The sequence below is a fragment of the Spinacia oleracea genome, chromosome 1 (assembly GCF_020520425.1).
Source record: "Spinacia oleracea cultivar Varoflay chromosome 1, BTI_SOV_V1, whole genome shotgun sequence".
Classification (NCBI taxonomy): Eukaryota; Viridiplantae; Streptophyta; class Magnoliopsida; order Caryophyllales; family Amaranthaceae; genus Spinacia; species Spinacia oleracea.
In genome coordinates, this window is record NC_079487.1 from 71,878,302 (window position 1) to 71,896,821 (window position 18,520).

The 18,520-nt window shown below is 40.0% G+C and overlaps 1 protein-coding gene across 1 annotated transcript; it reads right to left on the bottom strand.

Annotated features, from left to right (window-relative positions):
* Positions 1-3,052: 3,052 nt before the first annotated feature.
* On the bottom strand, positions 3,053-6,749 carry LOC110799494 (uncharacterized). The gene is made up of 3 exons (XM_056834188.1): positions 5,900-6,749; positions 5,089-5,327; positions 3,053-3,457 (listed from the first exon to the last, which is right to left on the bottom strand). Exons 1-3 carry the CDS (start codon positions 6,747-6,749, stop codon positions 3,053-3,055), a joined length of 1,494 nt encoding a protein of 497 aa, XP_056690166.1.
* Positions 6,750-18,520: the final 11,771 nt, after the last annotated feature.

Consider the following 18,520-nt stretch of genomic DNA (forward strand, 5'->3'; position numbering starts at 1 on the left):
GTTGTAATTCAGTGATTGTTCTTCGATTCTTGGTCATCGCCTCCTCTAAACTCTCTGGTTGAGTGACTTTAATATGGACTATTTGTTGTAGTGGGATATCAATCATGCTTTACAAAGAGGGAATTAATTAATGTTTGAAGGAGTGACTATAGTTGATAATAATGAACTGCATTATATAATGAACTTTCTTACTTTCTTTTGAAGTCTTCGACTTCAGGGATTTCTAAATTGATGTAGATCTTTGTTCCTCATGTAGAGTTCAATTGATAAATTCCTGCAATTACATTGTTTGTGTTTAGTATTTGGGAATCAAAGTTGTTAGAGTGTATACTGTATAGTATTCTATATTGTTTTGTGTTTGCACTCACCCATGAACATTGTTACCCTAGTAGCTGTTATTATTACTATTTTTGGTTGGGCTCCATTTTCTGCTACGTCATCCGCCACCAGATCTGCTTGTTGTCCCCAGAAAGTTACTGCAATCGTGTTGGCCCTGTGGTGAAACATTTATGATTTAATTTGAGTTTTGTTGGTGGGTTTGTTAATTTTTTTGCTTACCTTTCATCTTGGATGTGTATCGTCCTTCGTTGATCCGTTTTGTTATCCTGATTTTGGTTGACTTTATTTTCTACGCCAATTAGTTGTCCAATTACCTCTGCACAGGTAGTTACAACACACAAGTTAGTGTATACGTTATTTACATGAAATGACACAGTGGGATTACCTGTAAGGTCATCGATCTTGTTATTTCGCTCGTCGATGGGGTGTAAGTTGAATTTGTGAAATGGGATTGTTGCTGAAGTTTCTTCTTGCAACGTGACTGATGTGAATGAAGTGAACCACATGATATGCTCATTCTCCATTTGTAGTCGTGTCCTGTTATTTTTTCCAACATTGAAATGACTCAATGTATATATTATTCCTTCTTGTAGCCGGTCCTTGAAATGACTTACTATTGCTTTTTTTTTATCAGTGCTTGTATTTGTGTTCCCTGTCATTTGCATGTGTTAGTACCTTTTTCGTATTAAAGATAAAGTAGCTTTTTAGTTCCATACCTGTTCATCTAGAAGCACCATGTCTATAGTATCCGGTGTTTGATTTGTCGGTTTGTACCGTACCTCCCACATGCGTGTTACTCGAGCTGTTATTTTCCAATCTCTTTTAGTTGTATCCAATTCTGCAATATAGCTTTGTGTGGCTTCCATATCCTGCATTTGCCAAGAGATGACATTATTGTTATATAATTTTTCGTGCAAGGAACTAACCGCATTTCTTTGCGTTGATGTGAGATTTGTTTGTCCTTGTGATTTATCATGTGTAGGATGTAGAAGAATACCTGGGTTTCTTTGGAGAGTGGCTGTTTTTCTTTTTGCAGTGTACTTTTTTGAGGTTGTTGTTGAATGGTGTGTGTTTTATATTTTGTTCTATTCTTTTTATAGTGGATGTGTCTAGTATTTCTTTAATTATGTCATTGATTATCGTTCGAGGTGGGTAGTTTATTGGGTTTGTGGTTTTATTTTTCAGTTTTGCATTTTTTATTAATGATGGTCTTAATTATGGTGTTTTCTGGCAGTTTTTTGTGTAGTAGTTATGTCGGGTTTATTTATTTTGCCCCCCCTTCAGTTTGATGCAGCCTTGTACATTGTAACTGTCGTTTATATTAAGTATTTAGCTGTTTAATATGTTATTTGTCAGTTACAATAGTGATTGATTGCTGTACTTTACTGTCATGTTTATTGGTTTTGAAATTTGTTTTAATTGTGTTGTAGTTAATATGTCATTTATTACTATGTTATGACAGTTTCTAGTATAATGGTTAATGATAATAAAAGGGGACAATGTTCTTAGTTTTGGGTTTTTACTTTGGCTGAGGTTGGGGTTGGCACTTAGTTTACTTAGATGGATGTATCAAGTCTGGGCACTAATATGTGGGATTTTTATTCTAGAAATTGGTGTCACAGACCTGCAAACCCAAGGATGGAAATCTTAGAGATGTGCTATTCTGCATCGTAATTGATTTAAAATATATCATTGTTTTCAAAGATCAACAGATTCAGTTGATTCCTTTATTACATTTGCCTTTAAAATGGTATTACTTGTCAATAGGTTATTAAGCATGCATACATCAAGTAGTTTTTAAAAGTCTTGTTTTTATACCTTGATGTTTAAGGATTGAAGGATCAGGCTGGTGCACAAGGTTTGAGAGTCATCATTGTTGAATAGATGCCACCTTGGAAGAGTACTTTATTATACCAATTGTGAGTTGTTTTTCTTGGGCTTCTTGTTGGTCCTTCCTTCTGCTTGAACGAACTTCTAGTCTCCACTGCGTTTTCTCATCTTTTCGGTTACCTGGACACTGTACTGGAAGTTTTAGAAAGAATAGGGAGACAAAGCTATAAAGTATTTACTCTATGTTGTATACCGTTGAGTTATGGTTTAGACCTTGAGAAAAACAGATGTTAATTAGACCTTCCTATATTACTCAGACCCCAAACCAATGAATTTGGCCTTTTTGCAGATGATCATTAAGGAGTTTTGTTTGTCTTTTTTCTGGTCAGATGGTTTACATAGGTGAATAAGCTTACTTATTCGATACACCATGTGCGGGTTCCTTATTTCACGTGACATAGTGTACTTACATTAGCCATGGCGGAGTTGTTCTTCACCAAAGAATAATTGTTTTGCTCCATCATCATTTGTCTTATGTGCCTCCTTTTTGACATGTACAACCATAAACATTAAGGACGTGAATAAAATCCTATCGATTTGTCTGTCAAGAAAATATAACACAAAATGGGATAAGTTATTGGAAGACCCAGGAAGGATTATGTAAACAAAATATTAATGTGCCAAACAACAACAACAAAAGGTGAAATCACTGGGATTCCACATTCATGTGAATAGGATTTTAAATTAATAGGCTAAAGAAAACAGAGGCACTCATATTGGTTCTTTATAAAGACATTTGAAGGGTATTATTATTTATTTCTTTAAAAATCATGAACAACAGGAAACTATGCAACACATTGTCTTTTTCCCTTGTTTTTTTCTTTCAAACATTGTCAAAGATTTCTCTATAGACTACATTCTTTGTGACTGTACTATCTTCTGTACTGTCTCCATCGGGTCCTATACAAATTCGGAGACCTGATCGACACGTGACTCTAGAAACAGCCACATATAGTTGCCCGTGGCTGAAGACGGGCTCTGGCAAATATACACCCACACGGTTGAATGTTTGTCCCTGGCTCTTGTTTATTGTCATTGCAAAACATACCTTGACAGGGAATTGTCTGCGCTTCATAGTGAATGGGAGTGTGTGATTAGCTGGTGTCATCTCTACCCGCGGAATAGATACTCGTCGTCCCACATTTGTTCCAGTCACCACTTGTGCTTCAATCACAACTTGTTCCAACCGTGTTATGATGAGCCTTGTTCCGTTGCATAATCCTTCTACCTGGTTGATGTTTCTAAGTAGGATGATTGGTGTAGACACCTACTTTTTTCCCCATTCCCGAAAGTGAAGGTTCGATGATGAGAACATAAATCTCCACTTGGCAACGCATCTCCTATAAAATAAAGAATCTCAAATCACCCTTTCATTTCAGCCAAAGCTTCCATTTATAGAAACCTGCTAAAAATAGTAGCTGCCGTAAAAGGTAATTGCTAAAAGTAGTAAGAATAAAAAGATAGAAACCTGTCAGAATTAGGTGTTGCACTCCAACATATATCCTAAAAGAGATAGAATTGGCAAAAAGAATTCTATTCCTGCTATAATTCGAAAGTAAGAGTTACGTATTAATTAAACTCATAACGAACCTAGAGTTCGTAAAGGGCCCAGACGCATTCCGTCGTAAATTGATACGCACCAAATAACTCGGATTAAGTCTCTAAATGGACTCCGTACTCTAGAGTCCAATCTGACAAAGAATTCTGCCCAGATCCTATTTTCAACGCCCAGCCCTGGGCGCCGAAATCTTTGACGCCCAGTGTTGGGCGCCGAAAATACCTGGGACGGATTCTTTTCCTAATCCGTTTCGTATTCATATTCCTGAAAATCTATCTTTCTACGCCACTTTTTCCTATAAATAGACCCCTAAAGCCGACGTGAACAGAACACACAATTCATAAGTTGAGTATTGACTCCAACCCTAAGCCTAAGCCTCACGCTGCGAAATTGATCCCGCAATCTGTCGCAATCGACCCAAAAGTCGAACAGAACGTATCCTGTCCCTTGTAGCTGATGAATTAGGCCTAAATACTGGAACACTGCTCAAAAACCCGAGATTCGTTAGATAAAAGGAGAAATAGCAAAGCCAAGTGGTTAGTTTTCTGAGAACCGTGACGCACCTCTCAAGGGTGCGTCGTAATGTGTCCATTTGCATGATTTAATCGCTTTCATCACCCTTTTATAAAATTGTTAAACTATTCATTTGATTGATCTATCACGCCTAATAAAGATAATATCTTGGACAATTGAACTATCATGCTAGGTACCTTAAATCAATCTAAACAAGATAATCACGATCGATTTAGTATTATGTGTTGCATATTGCTAAAATCAATTCAGAATAGTTTAATAGTTAACGTATGTCCCTTCAATTATTTATGCTGAGCTAATAAGGATAACCTGCCTCTGGAGTTATCGATGAGCACCCTCTCGGTAGTTACAGTCCCCCGAACTCTCAATCTCTGCCCTGCGGGTGTACGTTGAGCGATCCCCACACCAGGGATCACAAGGGAACCTATGGCCGTCGTGGTCGAACATAATTGCACTCCCTTTATGTCACGATAACCGGGTTTTGTCAGTTTTTCTCATTGTCGTTAAAAACTGAATGGCGACTCCTATATTACTAGTCGATTGGGTGTAAACTCACAGGAAATCTAACTACACTTGATCTGACGACGTCATGCCCACGAGGGACGAGGTCATGTATTAGCCTCGTGCTTTTTCGACCCCCTCACAATTGGGCACCCCACTTTTAGACGTATTTCATGATTTGGGATGCCGGGGAATTGAAGAGTGTTTAGGAATTTTGTCGGGTATAGATCTTCATCAACTGATGTTCTATTTGCTAGGGGGCTTACTCTATCAACACTTTTATACACTCCTTCTTCTCCATGGATCAAAGAGAGTATGTAGTTATTGATTTCATCAACACAATCGTTTTTAGGCGCTAATATTGCTCTATCAGCTAGGTATTTGATGTCTGTGTACCTGGTAAGGAGGTCTGGGTAAATTTCTTCCACGAGGGCTGCCTTTTTGTCTTCATGGTGTTTTACCAGTAGGTCGGGGGGAATTTGAATCCAGCTGGCTTCATCTTCCCCTGTTTTTGCAGTGGCAGGTATTTGACCATCACCCACATCTAGTACCTAGTTGCTAAAAGTCTGCATTTGTTCTAATCCGACAATGGCCGAGCTTGCTCTCAATCTCATGTTTATTGTTAGTTTGAACACGGTGCAATGTGGCCAAATTGTTTGTGACCTGCTGACAGATGCATTGACAATATTTGCTCTTCCTTTTCGTGGGACAACTGGTAGTATTTGTCTGAAATCGCCTCCTAAAACCATTGTTTTTCCTCCGAAGGGCCTATCATTTGTTTGCATAATATCACGTAGAGTACGATCCACTGCCTCAAAGGCATGCCTATGGACCATGGTGCTTCGTCCCATATTATAAGGCTTGCTCGTTGGAGGAGAAATGCCAAGTCCGAACCCTGCGTTATCCGGCAACATGAGTTCTCATTTAAATTTATGGGGATGCTGAAGCGTGAGTTTGCTGTTCGTCCACACTGAAGTAATAGTGCTGCAATTCCCGATGATGCCACTGCGATCACTATACGACCCTCAGATCTATGTCTTGATATTAAGGTGCTCCACAAATATGTCTTCCCTATACCCCCGCTTCCATAAATGAAGAACACTCCTCCTGCTCTATTTTTTACTGCCTCGAGTATCTGATGGTAGATAGTGTTTTGTTCTGGATTTAGCCCTCCTTTGAGAGTAGATGCTTCATCTGCTAGGGTCCCCACATCATACATTTGCTCTTCCAATATCAACTTGTTTGATGTTTGTTGCACTAAAGACCTGTCTTGGAACGGCATGCTTCCATAGTTTGTGAGACTCCGATTATTTCGGTTGAGGATCAATTCAATCTCATATAATGCATAATTTTGCAGTTGGTTGGTCGTCAACATGATGTTGGGGTTATTAAAACTTTTGCGTTGCCGATATAGCACATCCTCTGACAGAAGCGCCCAGTTTTTATACCATAAGTCACTGGGATTTGAAACTTCACAGAAAATTAAAATTGTAACAAACAACTCTCTAAGCTGTGGGGCATGGGCCCACGATGATGCAGCTTGTAAAGCTTCATGCCATTCAGTATCTCCTTCTAATAGACTCATAGCATTGCAAGCTTCCTTGAAAGTGCCATACTCTATGCCGTTTACCGTTCTTATTTCCCCAAAGGTTGTGGATCCTGTAACTATATTCAGGAGCATGCGCAAGTAGTAAAGTTCCCCTGATGCTGGGTGCACAAAATATATTCTCCCTATTTTGAGCCTGTCTTCTCTGACTTTCCACCTCTTTTCCTTGCTTAGCCATACCCATTCAGTTGGGAATTCGTGGTATGTGAGTTTTCTTGCTTCTAGATACTTTTTGTTTGCTTCCATCCACCTAGTGAGAGGTGTCTTGGCTGCTCCTACTCTTTCGAGGACTTCATCCAGTGGCTCATGATCTTCAAACATCACCGTTTGTTCTTCCTGGAGGTGACAACTTAGGCGTTGGACTGGAGGGTATTTATATTGTATTGGGAAGCTGAAAACCCTCCAACATGCCTCTGCAGCAGATACGCAATTATGATTTTATCTTGTCTTTTTGAGGTTCGTGATTGGCTAGTTGTCCTCCCGGCATTGCATTTTCTGTATCTTCTTGTATTGTTGCTAATGCCATGTCTGGACTTTTATTCATGTACTTGAACAGGTACTTGGTACATGTGTATTTGTTGCACACTTCAACGTTGATGTGTGCTTGATACTTCACCAGCAAGTCCACATTGTACGGGACAATGAAAGTATTATCAATTGTGTGTCCATTCTTTGTTGCTGTCCTTCCATTGTTTCTTCTCCTGTACGTCGGGTATCCGTCTTCACCAATAACAGTTTCGTTGTTGAAGTCTTTGGTGTAATATTTCGTACACCGACCTGAAGGAAATATGTCCTTCACCCAAGGTGCATTAAGTCTAATACCAAGGTTCAGATTAATTGCGAACAATTAATTCAGTGAGATCAAGTGATCGGAACAGCTAGCTGGAGCAATGCTTCCGATCAGTGAGTTCTAATGGATATTGAACTCACAACTTACTCTTGACTGAACCTACAAGGTCACACCAATGACACGTAACAAATCATCAGATTAAATGAATCGGAAATTCATTTAATAGCTTTTCGGGAATTAGTTGGAAACGTATTATACGATACGATCTTTGTCGGAATCGTATATCGTATCGCGAATATTCGTAAGCTGGGCGACACGAATAAATCGTATCGTACGGCGGTCATTCGTCGTATACGAAACGATAAATAATATATCGGAAATATATTAAATCGCGAACACGAAGGGCATCGGAGTTGCCAGCCCGTCGAGCCAAGCACGTAAGCGTGCAAGGTCCAACGAGCCAGCAAGCTCGCGAGCCAGGGCGAGCAAGGCCGGCCCATTGGGCGCGAGCACGCAATAGCGCACAACAGCGACGAGCGAGCAAGGCCCACGGCCCAGCTGCTCGGCGCGCGCGCTGTGGGCTTCGGCCTGCAGTGTGTCGCTGGGCGCGGGCGTGCGGTCCGTGTTGCTTGGCTTGCACGGCTTGCTAGCCGGCCTTGCTTCTTAGCTTGGTCGGTTAGTAAGGTTATGTAAATAACCTTACAACCTAATTTCCAACAACACAATTCATTACTCAAACTCTAGAAACACAGAGAACCCTAATTCTCTCTGTGCCTCCAAAGTGAGTTCTTCCCAAAAGCAAAGTATCTTGATCAATTGTCTAAGCTACGATTATCAAGACGGATCTGATCGTGTCGGTGAACCAAGTAGAGGAAAGACAAGTGGAGTTCTTTGTTCGTGTTCGTTGACAGATTATTGTGGAAAACACGCTTCGAATGTAAGTTTGCTTAATCTTTGCTTTATACATGTTTCCTGGCTTTGGGGATTGTTCCGCACATGTTATTATGTTTAACTGTATTCCCCTACAGTGGTATCATGAGCCTTATGTATTCAAAGCATGAATTAGCATGATTATTATTGTTTTTGCATCTGTCGAAATTTTGGATTTTTTGTTAATTTTTCGGAATTTTTTACGAATTATTGGATGAATTGCGTATAATCAGGTCCGAAATCAAAAATCATCGCTTTTTCGACTTTTAAAACCCTAATCTGATGGAAACCGATTTTCTAAAATCAACTCATGAGAATAGAATTGCGAAAACAGGCCTCGAAGTATCGTTTTTTGGGCATTTTTGTTAATTTTTCATTAAAAATTAAAAGTGTCGGACAGTAATTCAATTAAAAGGTCAACCTAAACTACTCGGAATTACTTGAAATTTTGACACAATGTTTCTGGGTAAATGCTTCAGATTTTTCCGATAAGTATAAACCCTAATTTTGCCTTTCCCCAATTCGTAAAATTTGAAACCCTAATTGAATTTTACTTAATTTTGGTTTAATAATTCGGTTAATTGGGGAAAGGGGTATAATTTCATGGGTCAGTGGCTAATTTTAAAAATTATTGGATTAAAATTTTGAATGGTTTCGTTAATTTTAATCGCACTTAAATAATCTGAAATTTAATTGTTTATGAACGATTTAAAGCTTCGGATTTTATTAATTAAAAGTTCAAACTTTAATGTTGATTCGTTCGTTCATAAAAGTTTGAATATTATTAGCCCTTGATTTATTAATTTTACGAAATTGGATTGTCGTTAAAGTTTATTAAATCGTTAAAAACCGTTGTTTTTCGAAAATAAAATCGTAACTTTTTGAAAAATAAAATTAATTCAAGTTCGTGAATTAAATTTAATTTTAATTAAGTTGGTCTGTATTACGAACCAAAAACAAGAACATGAGCATGATGGAAGTATGGATCGTCGAGCCATACGAGGCCATTGCGCTCAGGCCGAGCCACGCGACACGGGCAACAGCAGTTATGCTGCGTGCCTCGTGCGCGCTAGGCAAGGAAGGGGCAGGCGAGGGAGCTTGCGGGGCTGCGACGAAGCGAGGCGCAAGCCTTGCGACGTCTAGCACACACACGATGCACAACACGCAGCGCAGGGGCAGCATGGCTGCGGGGATGTGGTGCGCGTGCGCGCGATGGGGCTGGGGTGCACGAGCTTTGCTCGTGTGCTCTTGGGCCTCACGCAAGGCGGGGCTGGGCGCAAGCCTAGCCCGATTTAGCAATTGGACTTTTTTTTTTGTTAAAAATCGTTTAATTCGTTGGGCTTCGTATATTAGCATTAATTTGGGCTAACGGGATATTTAATTTTAATATTTTATTTGCTTGGACCGGGCCGCGAGTTTTAATTTAATATTTCATAATTAATTATCCGGAATAATTATCGGTTTGAGTGGGAGCCACTAAATGAAATTAAAATGAAATAATTATTTTAATTATTTTTGTAGGTCGCATTATTTTAATTAAATTCAATTTTAATTAGAATAAAGTCTAAGGATTAATAATTTGGAAATTGATTACTCTTTTAGGACGCGTTTATGTGAACGTGAATTTTAATTAATTCACGTAAATACTTGCATATTAACATGGGCCATTCGTTTTAGCATACGAATGGGTGAATGCATAGAATATATATTTTATGCAATGCAGGTACTCCAAGTGACTAGTATGGCCAATTTAGGATAGTTAAATACGGTCTGCGTACCGTTCTATCTTTGAATGTAAAGTTTTAAATATGGTCTGCGTACCATGGAAATTTTGATGTAATTTTATTATTTTCAAGTATTTCTAAGTTTAGAACTTTAAGTTAGCATTTGAAGGAAGATTCAAAACGATGCCAAGGAGGTGATGAAGATTGGATGGTTCAAGACAAGATGTTTTGGGCCATACTAGATCACCATTTATTTATGCACTTCTATATATATATTATGCGTGAATGTATGAATGTATGTATGTTTTGCATAAACAGGTTGTTTCCTATGAATCGATTAGTTTTAAGTTCACTTAATAGTCGAACCAACATAGAAACAACTAGGTCCAAGTAATATTGAGTTTAAAAATTGCCTTCCAAATCAACACTTACAAAAATCCAGGGATGTAAGATAGTAGGTTTACGCTAAAGCGAGGTGCTTGTAGACACCTACTTTTGTCCCCATTCCCGAAAGGGAAGGTTCGATGATGAAAACATAAATCTCCACTTGACAACGCATCTCCTATAAAATAACGAATCTCAATCACCCTTCTCTTTTCACCGGAAACCTGCTATTTATGGAAACCTGCTAAAAATAGTAACTGCCGTAAAGGGTAGCTTCTAAAAGTGGCAAGTCATAAAAGATAGAAACCTGTCAGAATTAGGTGTTGCACTCCAACATAAATCCTAAATGAGATAGAAAACTGCGAGAATCCTATTCCTAATATGATTCGGAAATAAGAGTTACGTATTAATTAAAATCCTAACGAGCCTAGAGTTCGTAACGGGCCCAGACGCATTCCGTCATGAAATTGATACGCACTAAAAGACTCGATTAAGTCTCAAACACTACGGATTTCAGGAATCCGAATCTGACTAAGAAAACAGCCCAGACCTTATTTTCAACGCCTGGCTCGGGGTGCCGAAATCTTCGGCGCCCAGGCCTGGGCGCTGGAATTACCTGGGTACGTGTTTTTTCCTAATTCTTCGTGGATTAGAGCTCTGCAATTCTATCTTTCCACAAACTCTTTTCTATAAATATAGCCCAAGTTCGACGTGAAATCACAACACACAATTCATATTCTGAGTATTGACTCCAACCCCTAGCCTAAGCCTCACGCTGCGAAATTGTTCACGCGTTCTGTCGCAATCGATCCATAAATCGAACAGAACGTATCCTGTCCCATAATTTGAGATTCATTAAATAAAAAGGAGAAATAGCAAAGTCAAAGTGGTTAGTTTTCTGAGAACCGTGACGCACCTCTCAAGGGTGCGTCGTAATGTGTCTCTTTTCTATGATTTAATTGCTTTCCTCGCCCTTTTTATGAACTGTTAAACTAACTAAATCTGATTGTTCTACCACGCCTAACAAATATAATATTTTTGGGAAATTGGATTATCATGCTAGGTCCCTTAATGCTATTTAAATCAGATAATCGCGATCGATCTAGTATTATATGTTGCATATTGCTAAAATCAACTCAGATTAGTTTAATAGATAACGCATGTCCCTTCAATTATTTATGCTGAGCTAGTAAGGATATCCTGCCTCTGGAGTTATCGACGACCGAGTACTTCTCTCGGTAGTTACAGTCCCCCGAACCCTCAATCTCTACCTTGCGGGTGTATGTTGAGAGATCCCCACACCAGGGATCACAAGGGAACCTACGGCCGTCTTGGTCAAACATAATTGCACTCCCTTTATGTCACGATAACCGGGTTTTGTCAGTTTTTTTCATTGTCGTTAAAAACTGAATGGCGACTCCTATATTACTAGTCAATTGGGTGTAAACTCACAGGAAATCCAATTACACTTGATTGAATAAAAAGAATCGTCACACCCACGAGGGACGAGGTCACGCATTAGCCTCGTGCTTTTTCGACCCCCTCACAGTGGCGACTCCACTGGGGATAGTGAAGGAAATACTCGTGCTTGTAGGTAATCAAAATAGCCGAAGGGTGAAACGATCCTACCCCGCGTTTATTTCCCAATAAAGTTGGGACGACCTGAAAATCAGCATATTAATGTGAACGGACAGAACCGCATAACGAATCTCGGCTCCCTCGGGAGTTGGGACTAAGGATACCTTTTTCCGCCAATAGGGGGGTGCAGACGCCGCGCATGTTTCCCACTCGGTACTTGTGCAGGTAGTACACCTATCCCGAACCCAATCGCTCGCTCATTAGGTCCCTCTCGCCTGCATGCCCCCTTGGCTTGCACTTGCGGGTTGGCCTTCTGGGACGAAATTCGTCTGTTGAAGACACTACCTCGACCGGGGCATGTGTTGGATCTGCGATAGAAGCGGTACCAAGCCAGGCGCAAATAACTACCCATAGAAGCCTATCATAAACTACATGACATATTATTATTATTGCCTCATGATGGAATGTTAGTTATGTGTAGCGAAATATATGATTGTGTGTGACAAACTGTCATAGAAAAACCAACGACCCTAAAAATTACCCAAACATTCATGAACCAATTGGCCAAAGAGTTATACCAAAATACGTGTTCCGCAAGCCCGAACGATCGCCACAAAAATAAGCGACGCTCGGGATGGCCTGTAACGAATCCCACAAACACTGCACAACGCGTAAAGTACCTTATAAGGCAAGCACGCAAAATTAAAGTCGCAAAAACAAAAGTGGACGAAAGCAAAAAACGAGAACCAGCCAGGGACGCATTTTCAACGCCCCTAGCTGGGCGCTGATATTTCTCACGCCCTACGCTGGGCGCTGAAGTTGCTGCCTGGCCTTTTGGTCAGGCACAGCAGCCTCGGTGCCCACGCATGAAGAAAATACGTAGCAAAAAAAAAAACTTTTCGTAAAAATTGCTGCAAGGGCGTATGAAAAGGCACTCGATTTTAAAAGCGACTAAAAAAATAAAAATAAATAACTCTTTGTGTCGTTGTTAGGCCTCCTATGACGACAATGTTCGGCACCAAAACCGAGCATGCTAATTAAATAACCTTGAATGTCACATGGGCAAAGTATTCAAAAAAATAATGTTCGAATAAAGTCTTCAAGAAAAAATAAATGTTCAAATAAAAAATAAATAAATCCGAGTCTAGACTAGGCTATGCCAAAGTACAATCTAAACCCTAAGTCTTAGTTGTCTTATCCATAGAATCGGTCCTAATGCTTGGTGTCGTTCTGCAAGTTAAAAGGTTAAACCATATTGAGTCTCCCTTCCTAACATTTAAATCAATGAGCACCCATATGTAATTGTCATCCCTTGCTAAGAATCCACGGCCTCAATACTCTCTCTCACCAATAAAAGAATATATTATAGTATTTGCAAAATGGAAACAGTCACATTCTGAAAATCGTTCCTCCATAGTCGCACAACCCCCAAAGTGAACCAAAGGTATCAATACCATTGGCAAAAAATTATTAATGGCCTCAAGGCTTATGATCACATTGGGTCACGACCATCGTAGTCTTCTCGAGCCACTCGCTCCATTAAATACTCCTAAGTACGGACTAAAAGATTTTTCATGAATGCAACATGACCAACCATGAAAATACCCAAATCTGCATGCCATAAGGCTACCATTGGGGTAAAGCAATACACACTAAGAGGGAAGCCGCTCTAATGATTCTAGCCTTGCAAAAATAAAAAATCGATCTCCCCAATTAACTACCTTGCCAACATTAAGCAAAATGGCGCATGACAAATGAACACCCAAGGGTTAAAATCTAAAGTGTCAACCAACGAAAGTTATGGTCCAATTAGCCTAAGTCTGAGAGTCGCTTGGTCAAGTATTATAGGCTTACGCCACATCATTATTTTGAGTCTAGGCCACCTCCTTGTATTCATACACGGGTTATAATCAGAAAGATTAATGAAAGTTCGAGTCTAAATCACAACTTCCAATTAAATCCCAGAAACGGGAATCTAAAAAGAAGCAAAAAAATCATTTTCGATGTAATTCTTTCGTTAAATTTCAATAAGGTAAAAACAACATTTTGAATCTACGCTATTTGCACATTTTAAGAAACGACTAAATACGCTTGCAAAGTAAGACAATTTAAAAGGTCCACCCTAGGCCTACTAAAGTTAAAGGTCCACTATAGGCCTACCAAACGAGGCTCACTCATTCTCGCCTCGTGACTCAAAGACCACAACCATCTACCTTTTAGCCCAAACAAAAAATTGATTGAAGGATTTATGTTGGGGAGAAATCCCAAGCAAAAGGAAAAAATAGAAAGAGAAAAGGGAGAGCGAAAAGAGCAAGCCATGAAATACTTAAGAAGAAAAGGGAGAGCGAAAAGAGCCATGAAATACTAAGCCCGTACCTCCCAAAGTGCGAAATCTACCCAAGTAAACGAAGGAAAAGAATTGAGTCAACCAATCCAAATCATAAAATTCTACGATGTCTACCCTTTCCAATCCTTATGCTCTTAGATGCCTTCGCTCTGGGGTCCCCATTCAACTCATTTAACCCATCCATGTTCTCATTGCCATAACCCAAGAAACCATTACCTCAACTCTTGTTTTTGAACTTGTTATCAACCGCAAACCACGCACGGCCATTTACACGTGCGTCATGCCCATCATTTCCAAAGTCCAAACCTGTTCTTACACCACCATTAGCAAAATGACCATATAACTTGTGTGGATACATCCTGTTGATATACCCTTGAGCCGTCCCCATGTTATTCATTGGCCTTGGTTGATGTAAACTCATGACACTAGCTTGAGGCTGCCAATTGTGAGTCCTAGAAGATGTAATCCTTATGCTTGACCAATATCTATACAACTTATCCAATCTCATTCAACCCATCTTTCAAGCCGTCTTGAGTCACAAATAAAAAAGAGACAAATGAAAAGTACACTCTACGCTCAACATAAGAATAAAAAAAATGTAAACAAAAGAAACTTTGCAAAGCGCCTCTAAAGTTTGTCTAAAAAGAAAAAGAAGCATTTAGCGCACCAAAAAAAAAAAAAGAGATCCGCCCAGAAATTATTTTCAGCGCCCAAAGATGGGCGCGGAAATCTTTAACGCCCCAGCCTGGGCGCTGATTCTCTCTGCTTGCCAAATTTTGTCCAGAAGTGCTCGTCATTTTATCCGCACATACACGGAAAAATAACGAACACTTGGAAGGGTACAGCACGTATTCAGATATACGTACCACCAAAAAATACATGTACTCGAAAAAAATATAAAACAAATTTTTGGCTTACGGCAAAGCGGCAGATTAAAATAATAATGAACTTCACTTATTCTACCGTTTCAAATGATATGTTTCCACCTCAGAACATACTTATCGAATTCGGCATTCTAAGAAACCATTTTCTAGGCTGAGAACTACGCAAGACCTGATTCCAAATTAAATCTATTTAAGGCGGATACGTAGGCAATCCATGATTCGGTCCAACCAATTTGCAAAAATATTAAAGCCTATAGAAAAACAAGAATAAGAATTAGAGTCCCTTATTGAAATTTAATTACTCGCAATCCAAGTCGAAAGAAAAATTTAAGTCAAGGAAAGAATCCAAGTCGTCAAGATGCCAAAATGAGCACACATCGAAAAATAATAAAGGGCACGTACCCTTGCCAGAAGGAGCACACACACTCCTAGGCACTTAGCCAAGACTCAAAAGACCGCTTTGCCTCAATTGAATGGGGGCTAGCGCAAGCGTCCATGACCTCTAAAATACTCGACTTGACCCTCCATAAAGCGAACTAACTCGCTTAAAGACTTTCTTTCACCACTAGACATAGTCGTTCGCTTAAAGACCTTCTTTCACCACTAGACACAGTCATAATCGCCAACAAGTAATAAAGGCAGTAAGCTTGCAATAAAGAGGATTGTTCTACGGCGTCGCCCTATCGTTCCTTCGAACTCAGGGCACCCGTTCATGGTAATTCAAATGCTAGCTAATCCCCTTTGGAAAAAATAAGACATTGTCAATAGGACTTGGCACTTAACCGAGGCTCACCCTACTCAGACATGTGACACGGGCATCTAAAATCGAAATCTGAAAGCATTATTAATGGGAAGACATAACAGCAACTGGGGGCTAAAAATTGAAATGAAAGAGCTAGGGAAAGAACTAAATATACCTTGACCTTTTGTACGGACATACACCAAGTAAATCTAAGTCAATTTGAAAACGGTTATATTCCCGCAATTCTGGAAAATATGGCCCTAAAAGCCTAAAGCATGTGCCGCACGGGCACAAGTAAAATCTTGGCGCCTGCACCCTGGCTTCCAGCAAATCCTTAGACAGCATTCCAAAAATCGTAACAGTATTTTGATTCACTCATATAATCCTGTACGAACCTTTCTATAAGTCAACTTACCTAGGACACCTCGGGTTGTACACAATAGGACTCGGATTTTAAATAATTTTCAAATGACCTCTTGGAACATAATAAAGTGTCGTTGGTTTAAGCTAAGTATGCGTTTATCTCAATGTTTCAAGTGAGTTGAAAGATTTCTAAATATGATTATGGGTAAAGGAAGGCACCTAGATTTTGGACAAGGCACACTTCAACATGTGACTACCTTGACCATGGCAATATCACACAATACGACATTTACAAGAGAAGTAGCAGATCACTACTCGAACGTACCTCGCACTAAACGAGTCTGGTTCAAACTATTCATGATCCATGTCACCATGAATGCACAAAAACGTATGCAAAGCATTATAGCACCAAGCCAATCCCTTAGATACAATTGGGGGCTTGAGAAAAACACTCTAAAAATGCTCGAAATGACGATTTTATCGCAAATTCTCGACGCTAATGCTATACATACATCATAGGGGCACAATCCTAAGCTTTAATCGTGTAAAACGAACCTTAGAATGGCTACAACCCCTCCCAAATTCTAAGCACTACTTAGGATATATAAAGTCACCCCACTAACAAGGGTAACTGAAAATCGCGAGTCACCAAAACTCCGATCAAACTACTGCACCTGACGCTCGCCCTATAAGCGCCCGTTACACAGTCTACGTCGTTCCAAAGCAAAAGCGATATCAAGGATAAGAACTGTCAAAATATACCCAGAAATCATTTTCAACGCCCAGAGCTGGGCGCCTATATCTTTAACGCCCCAGCCTGGGCGCTGAATCTTTCTGCTAGCCAAGTTTTGCCCAGATATGAAAATAAGAAAAAAAACACATATGAATCCTCGCATCGAACGAAGTAATAAGCCGTGCATACCCATGCGGAAGGTGCTACACTTGTTCGAGCACCTGAACGAGGCGTGATGAAGTACTCCAATGCAAAACATAATAATGATATCCCAACACCTGGAGGAATGCCTTAAGACACACCGTTAGGCCACACAAGCCTACGTTGCACCATAAGTTCAACCGTCCCACGGTTCAAGTCTAAAAAAGAGAGTAAGGCATATCGCACTAATGCGGGCACGACCAAGAGTAAGAGGCAAAGACTACTTATTGCCCAAATTCAAAATCCAAACCACATGACTTCTACATTAAGGATTAAAGGTAGCAAAATATTACCTACCACGGAAGGGATAGCTCGCACCTACACGAGCGGAACCCCAAGTCATCTTTCTCGAAAGAACCTACAAAGATCGTACGCCAAAAGGAAGCATCCCAACATGCATACTTGGGGGCTCCAAGCTACGAAACAACCATAGCAAAATAAAAAATCTCGAAGCAAATGTTTGAACAATCGAAAAGGCACGATGTTTGAGCCCACCTCGTGAATGGGCCTGAACCCTATCAAGCTTCTAAGCAAACTATTCAAAATCAAAAAATGATTATTCAAACAAACCGATTAATGGACCGCACACAACGGCCATTCTATGAACGCTCGTTCGCACATACATATCATCATTCTAAGTATCGAACATTCACGAACGCGTTCAAAAGGAAAAATACACAACAACAAGAGCGGTCAAAGTCTTACGCCTCAAGGTATGTTCCTCGAGCCATATAGACTCACCCAACTATCGCAATAATTGTGCGCCTTAAGAGCAACAGTTCCTTAAAATAATCGCCCCAAAGCGACAAGCACCGTAGTCCACCAATCGGCTACGGCTTCTCAAGAAAATCATCACGTTCTAAAAACAAAGAAAAAACAAAAGAAAAGAGAATACATAGAACTTCCAAGTGAAATAAACGAATGAACAAGAAGCCAACTCTGTCATCAAAAGACCAGCCCAAACAACACTTTCAACGCCCCACCTGGGCGTGAATTATTTCAACGCCCAGGCCTGGGCGCCGAAAATGAACTCAGGCTCAAAAAAGGCCCTAACTTCTATTGGGCCCTGCCGCATCCATTCGACTCGAAAATTGCCGATTTCCTTAATGAAAGTTGCACCTCGCGACTTTGTCAAGAGTAGCACACCACTACAAAGATCGCTCGCACTTACGAGTACAATCCCAAACATGATCAAGGACATCACAAATTGCGTATCCCCAAGGAACCCCTTTGACAAGAAATGACCGTCAAGCACGAATGCTTGGGGGCTCGAAAGAAAATATATATTTCAAAAGAGAGTATGAAAAGTTAAAAAAATATTCCCAGACTACGCTGTACGAAGTCCCGTGTTTGGATGTCTCAAAAAAATAAAACCAGTTTACGACCTCAAGACAAAGGTCGTCGTTGATACTTATA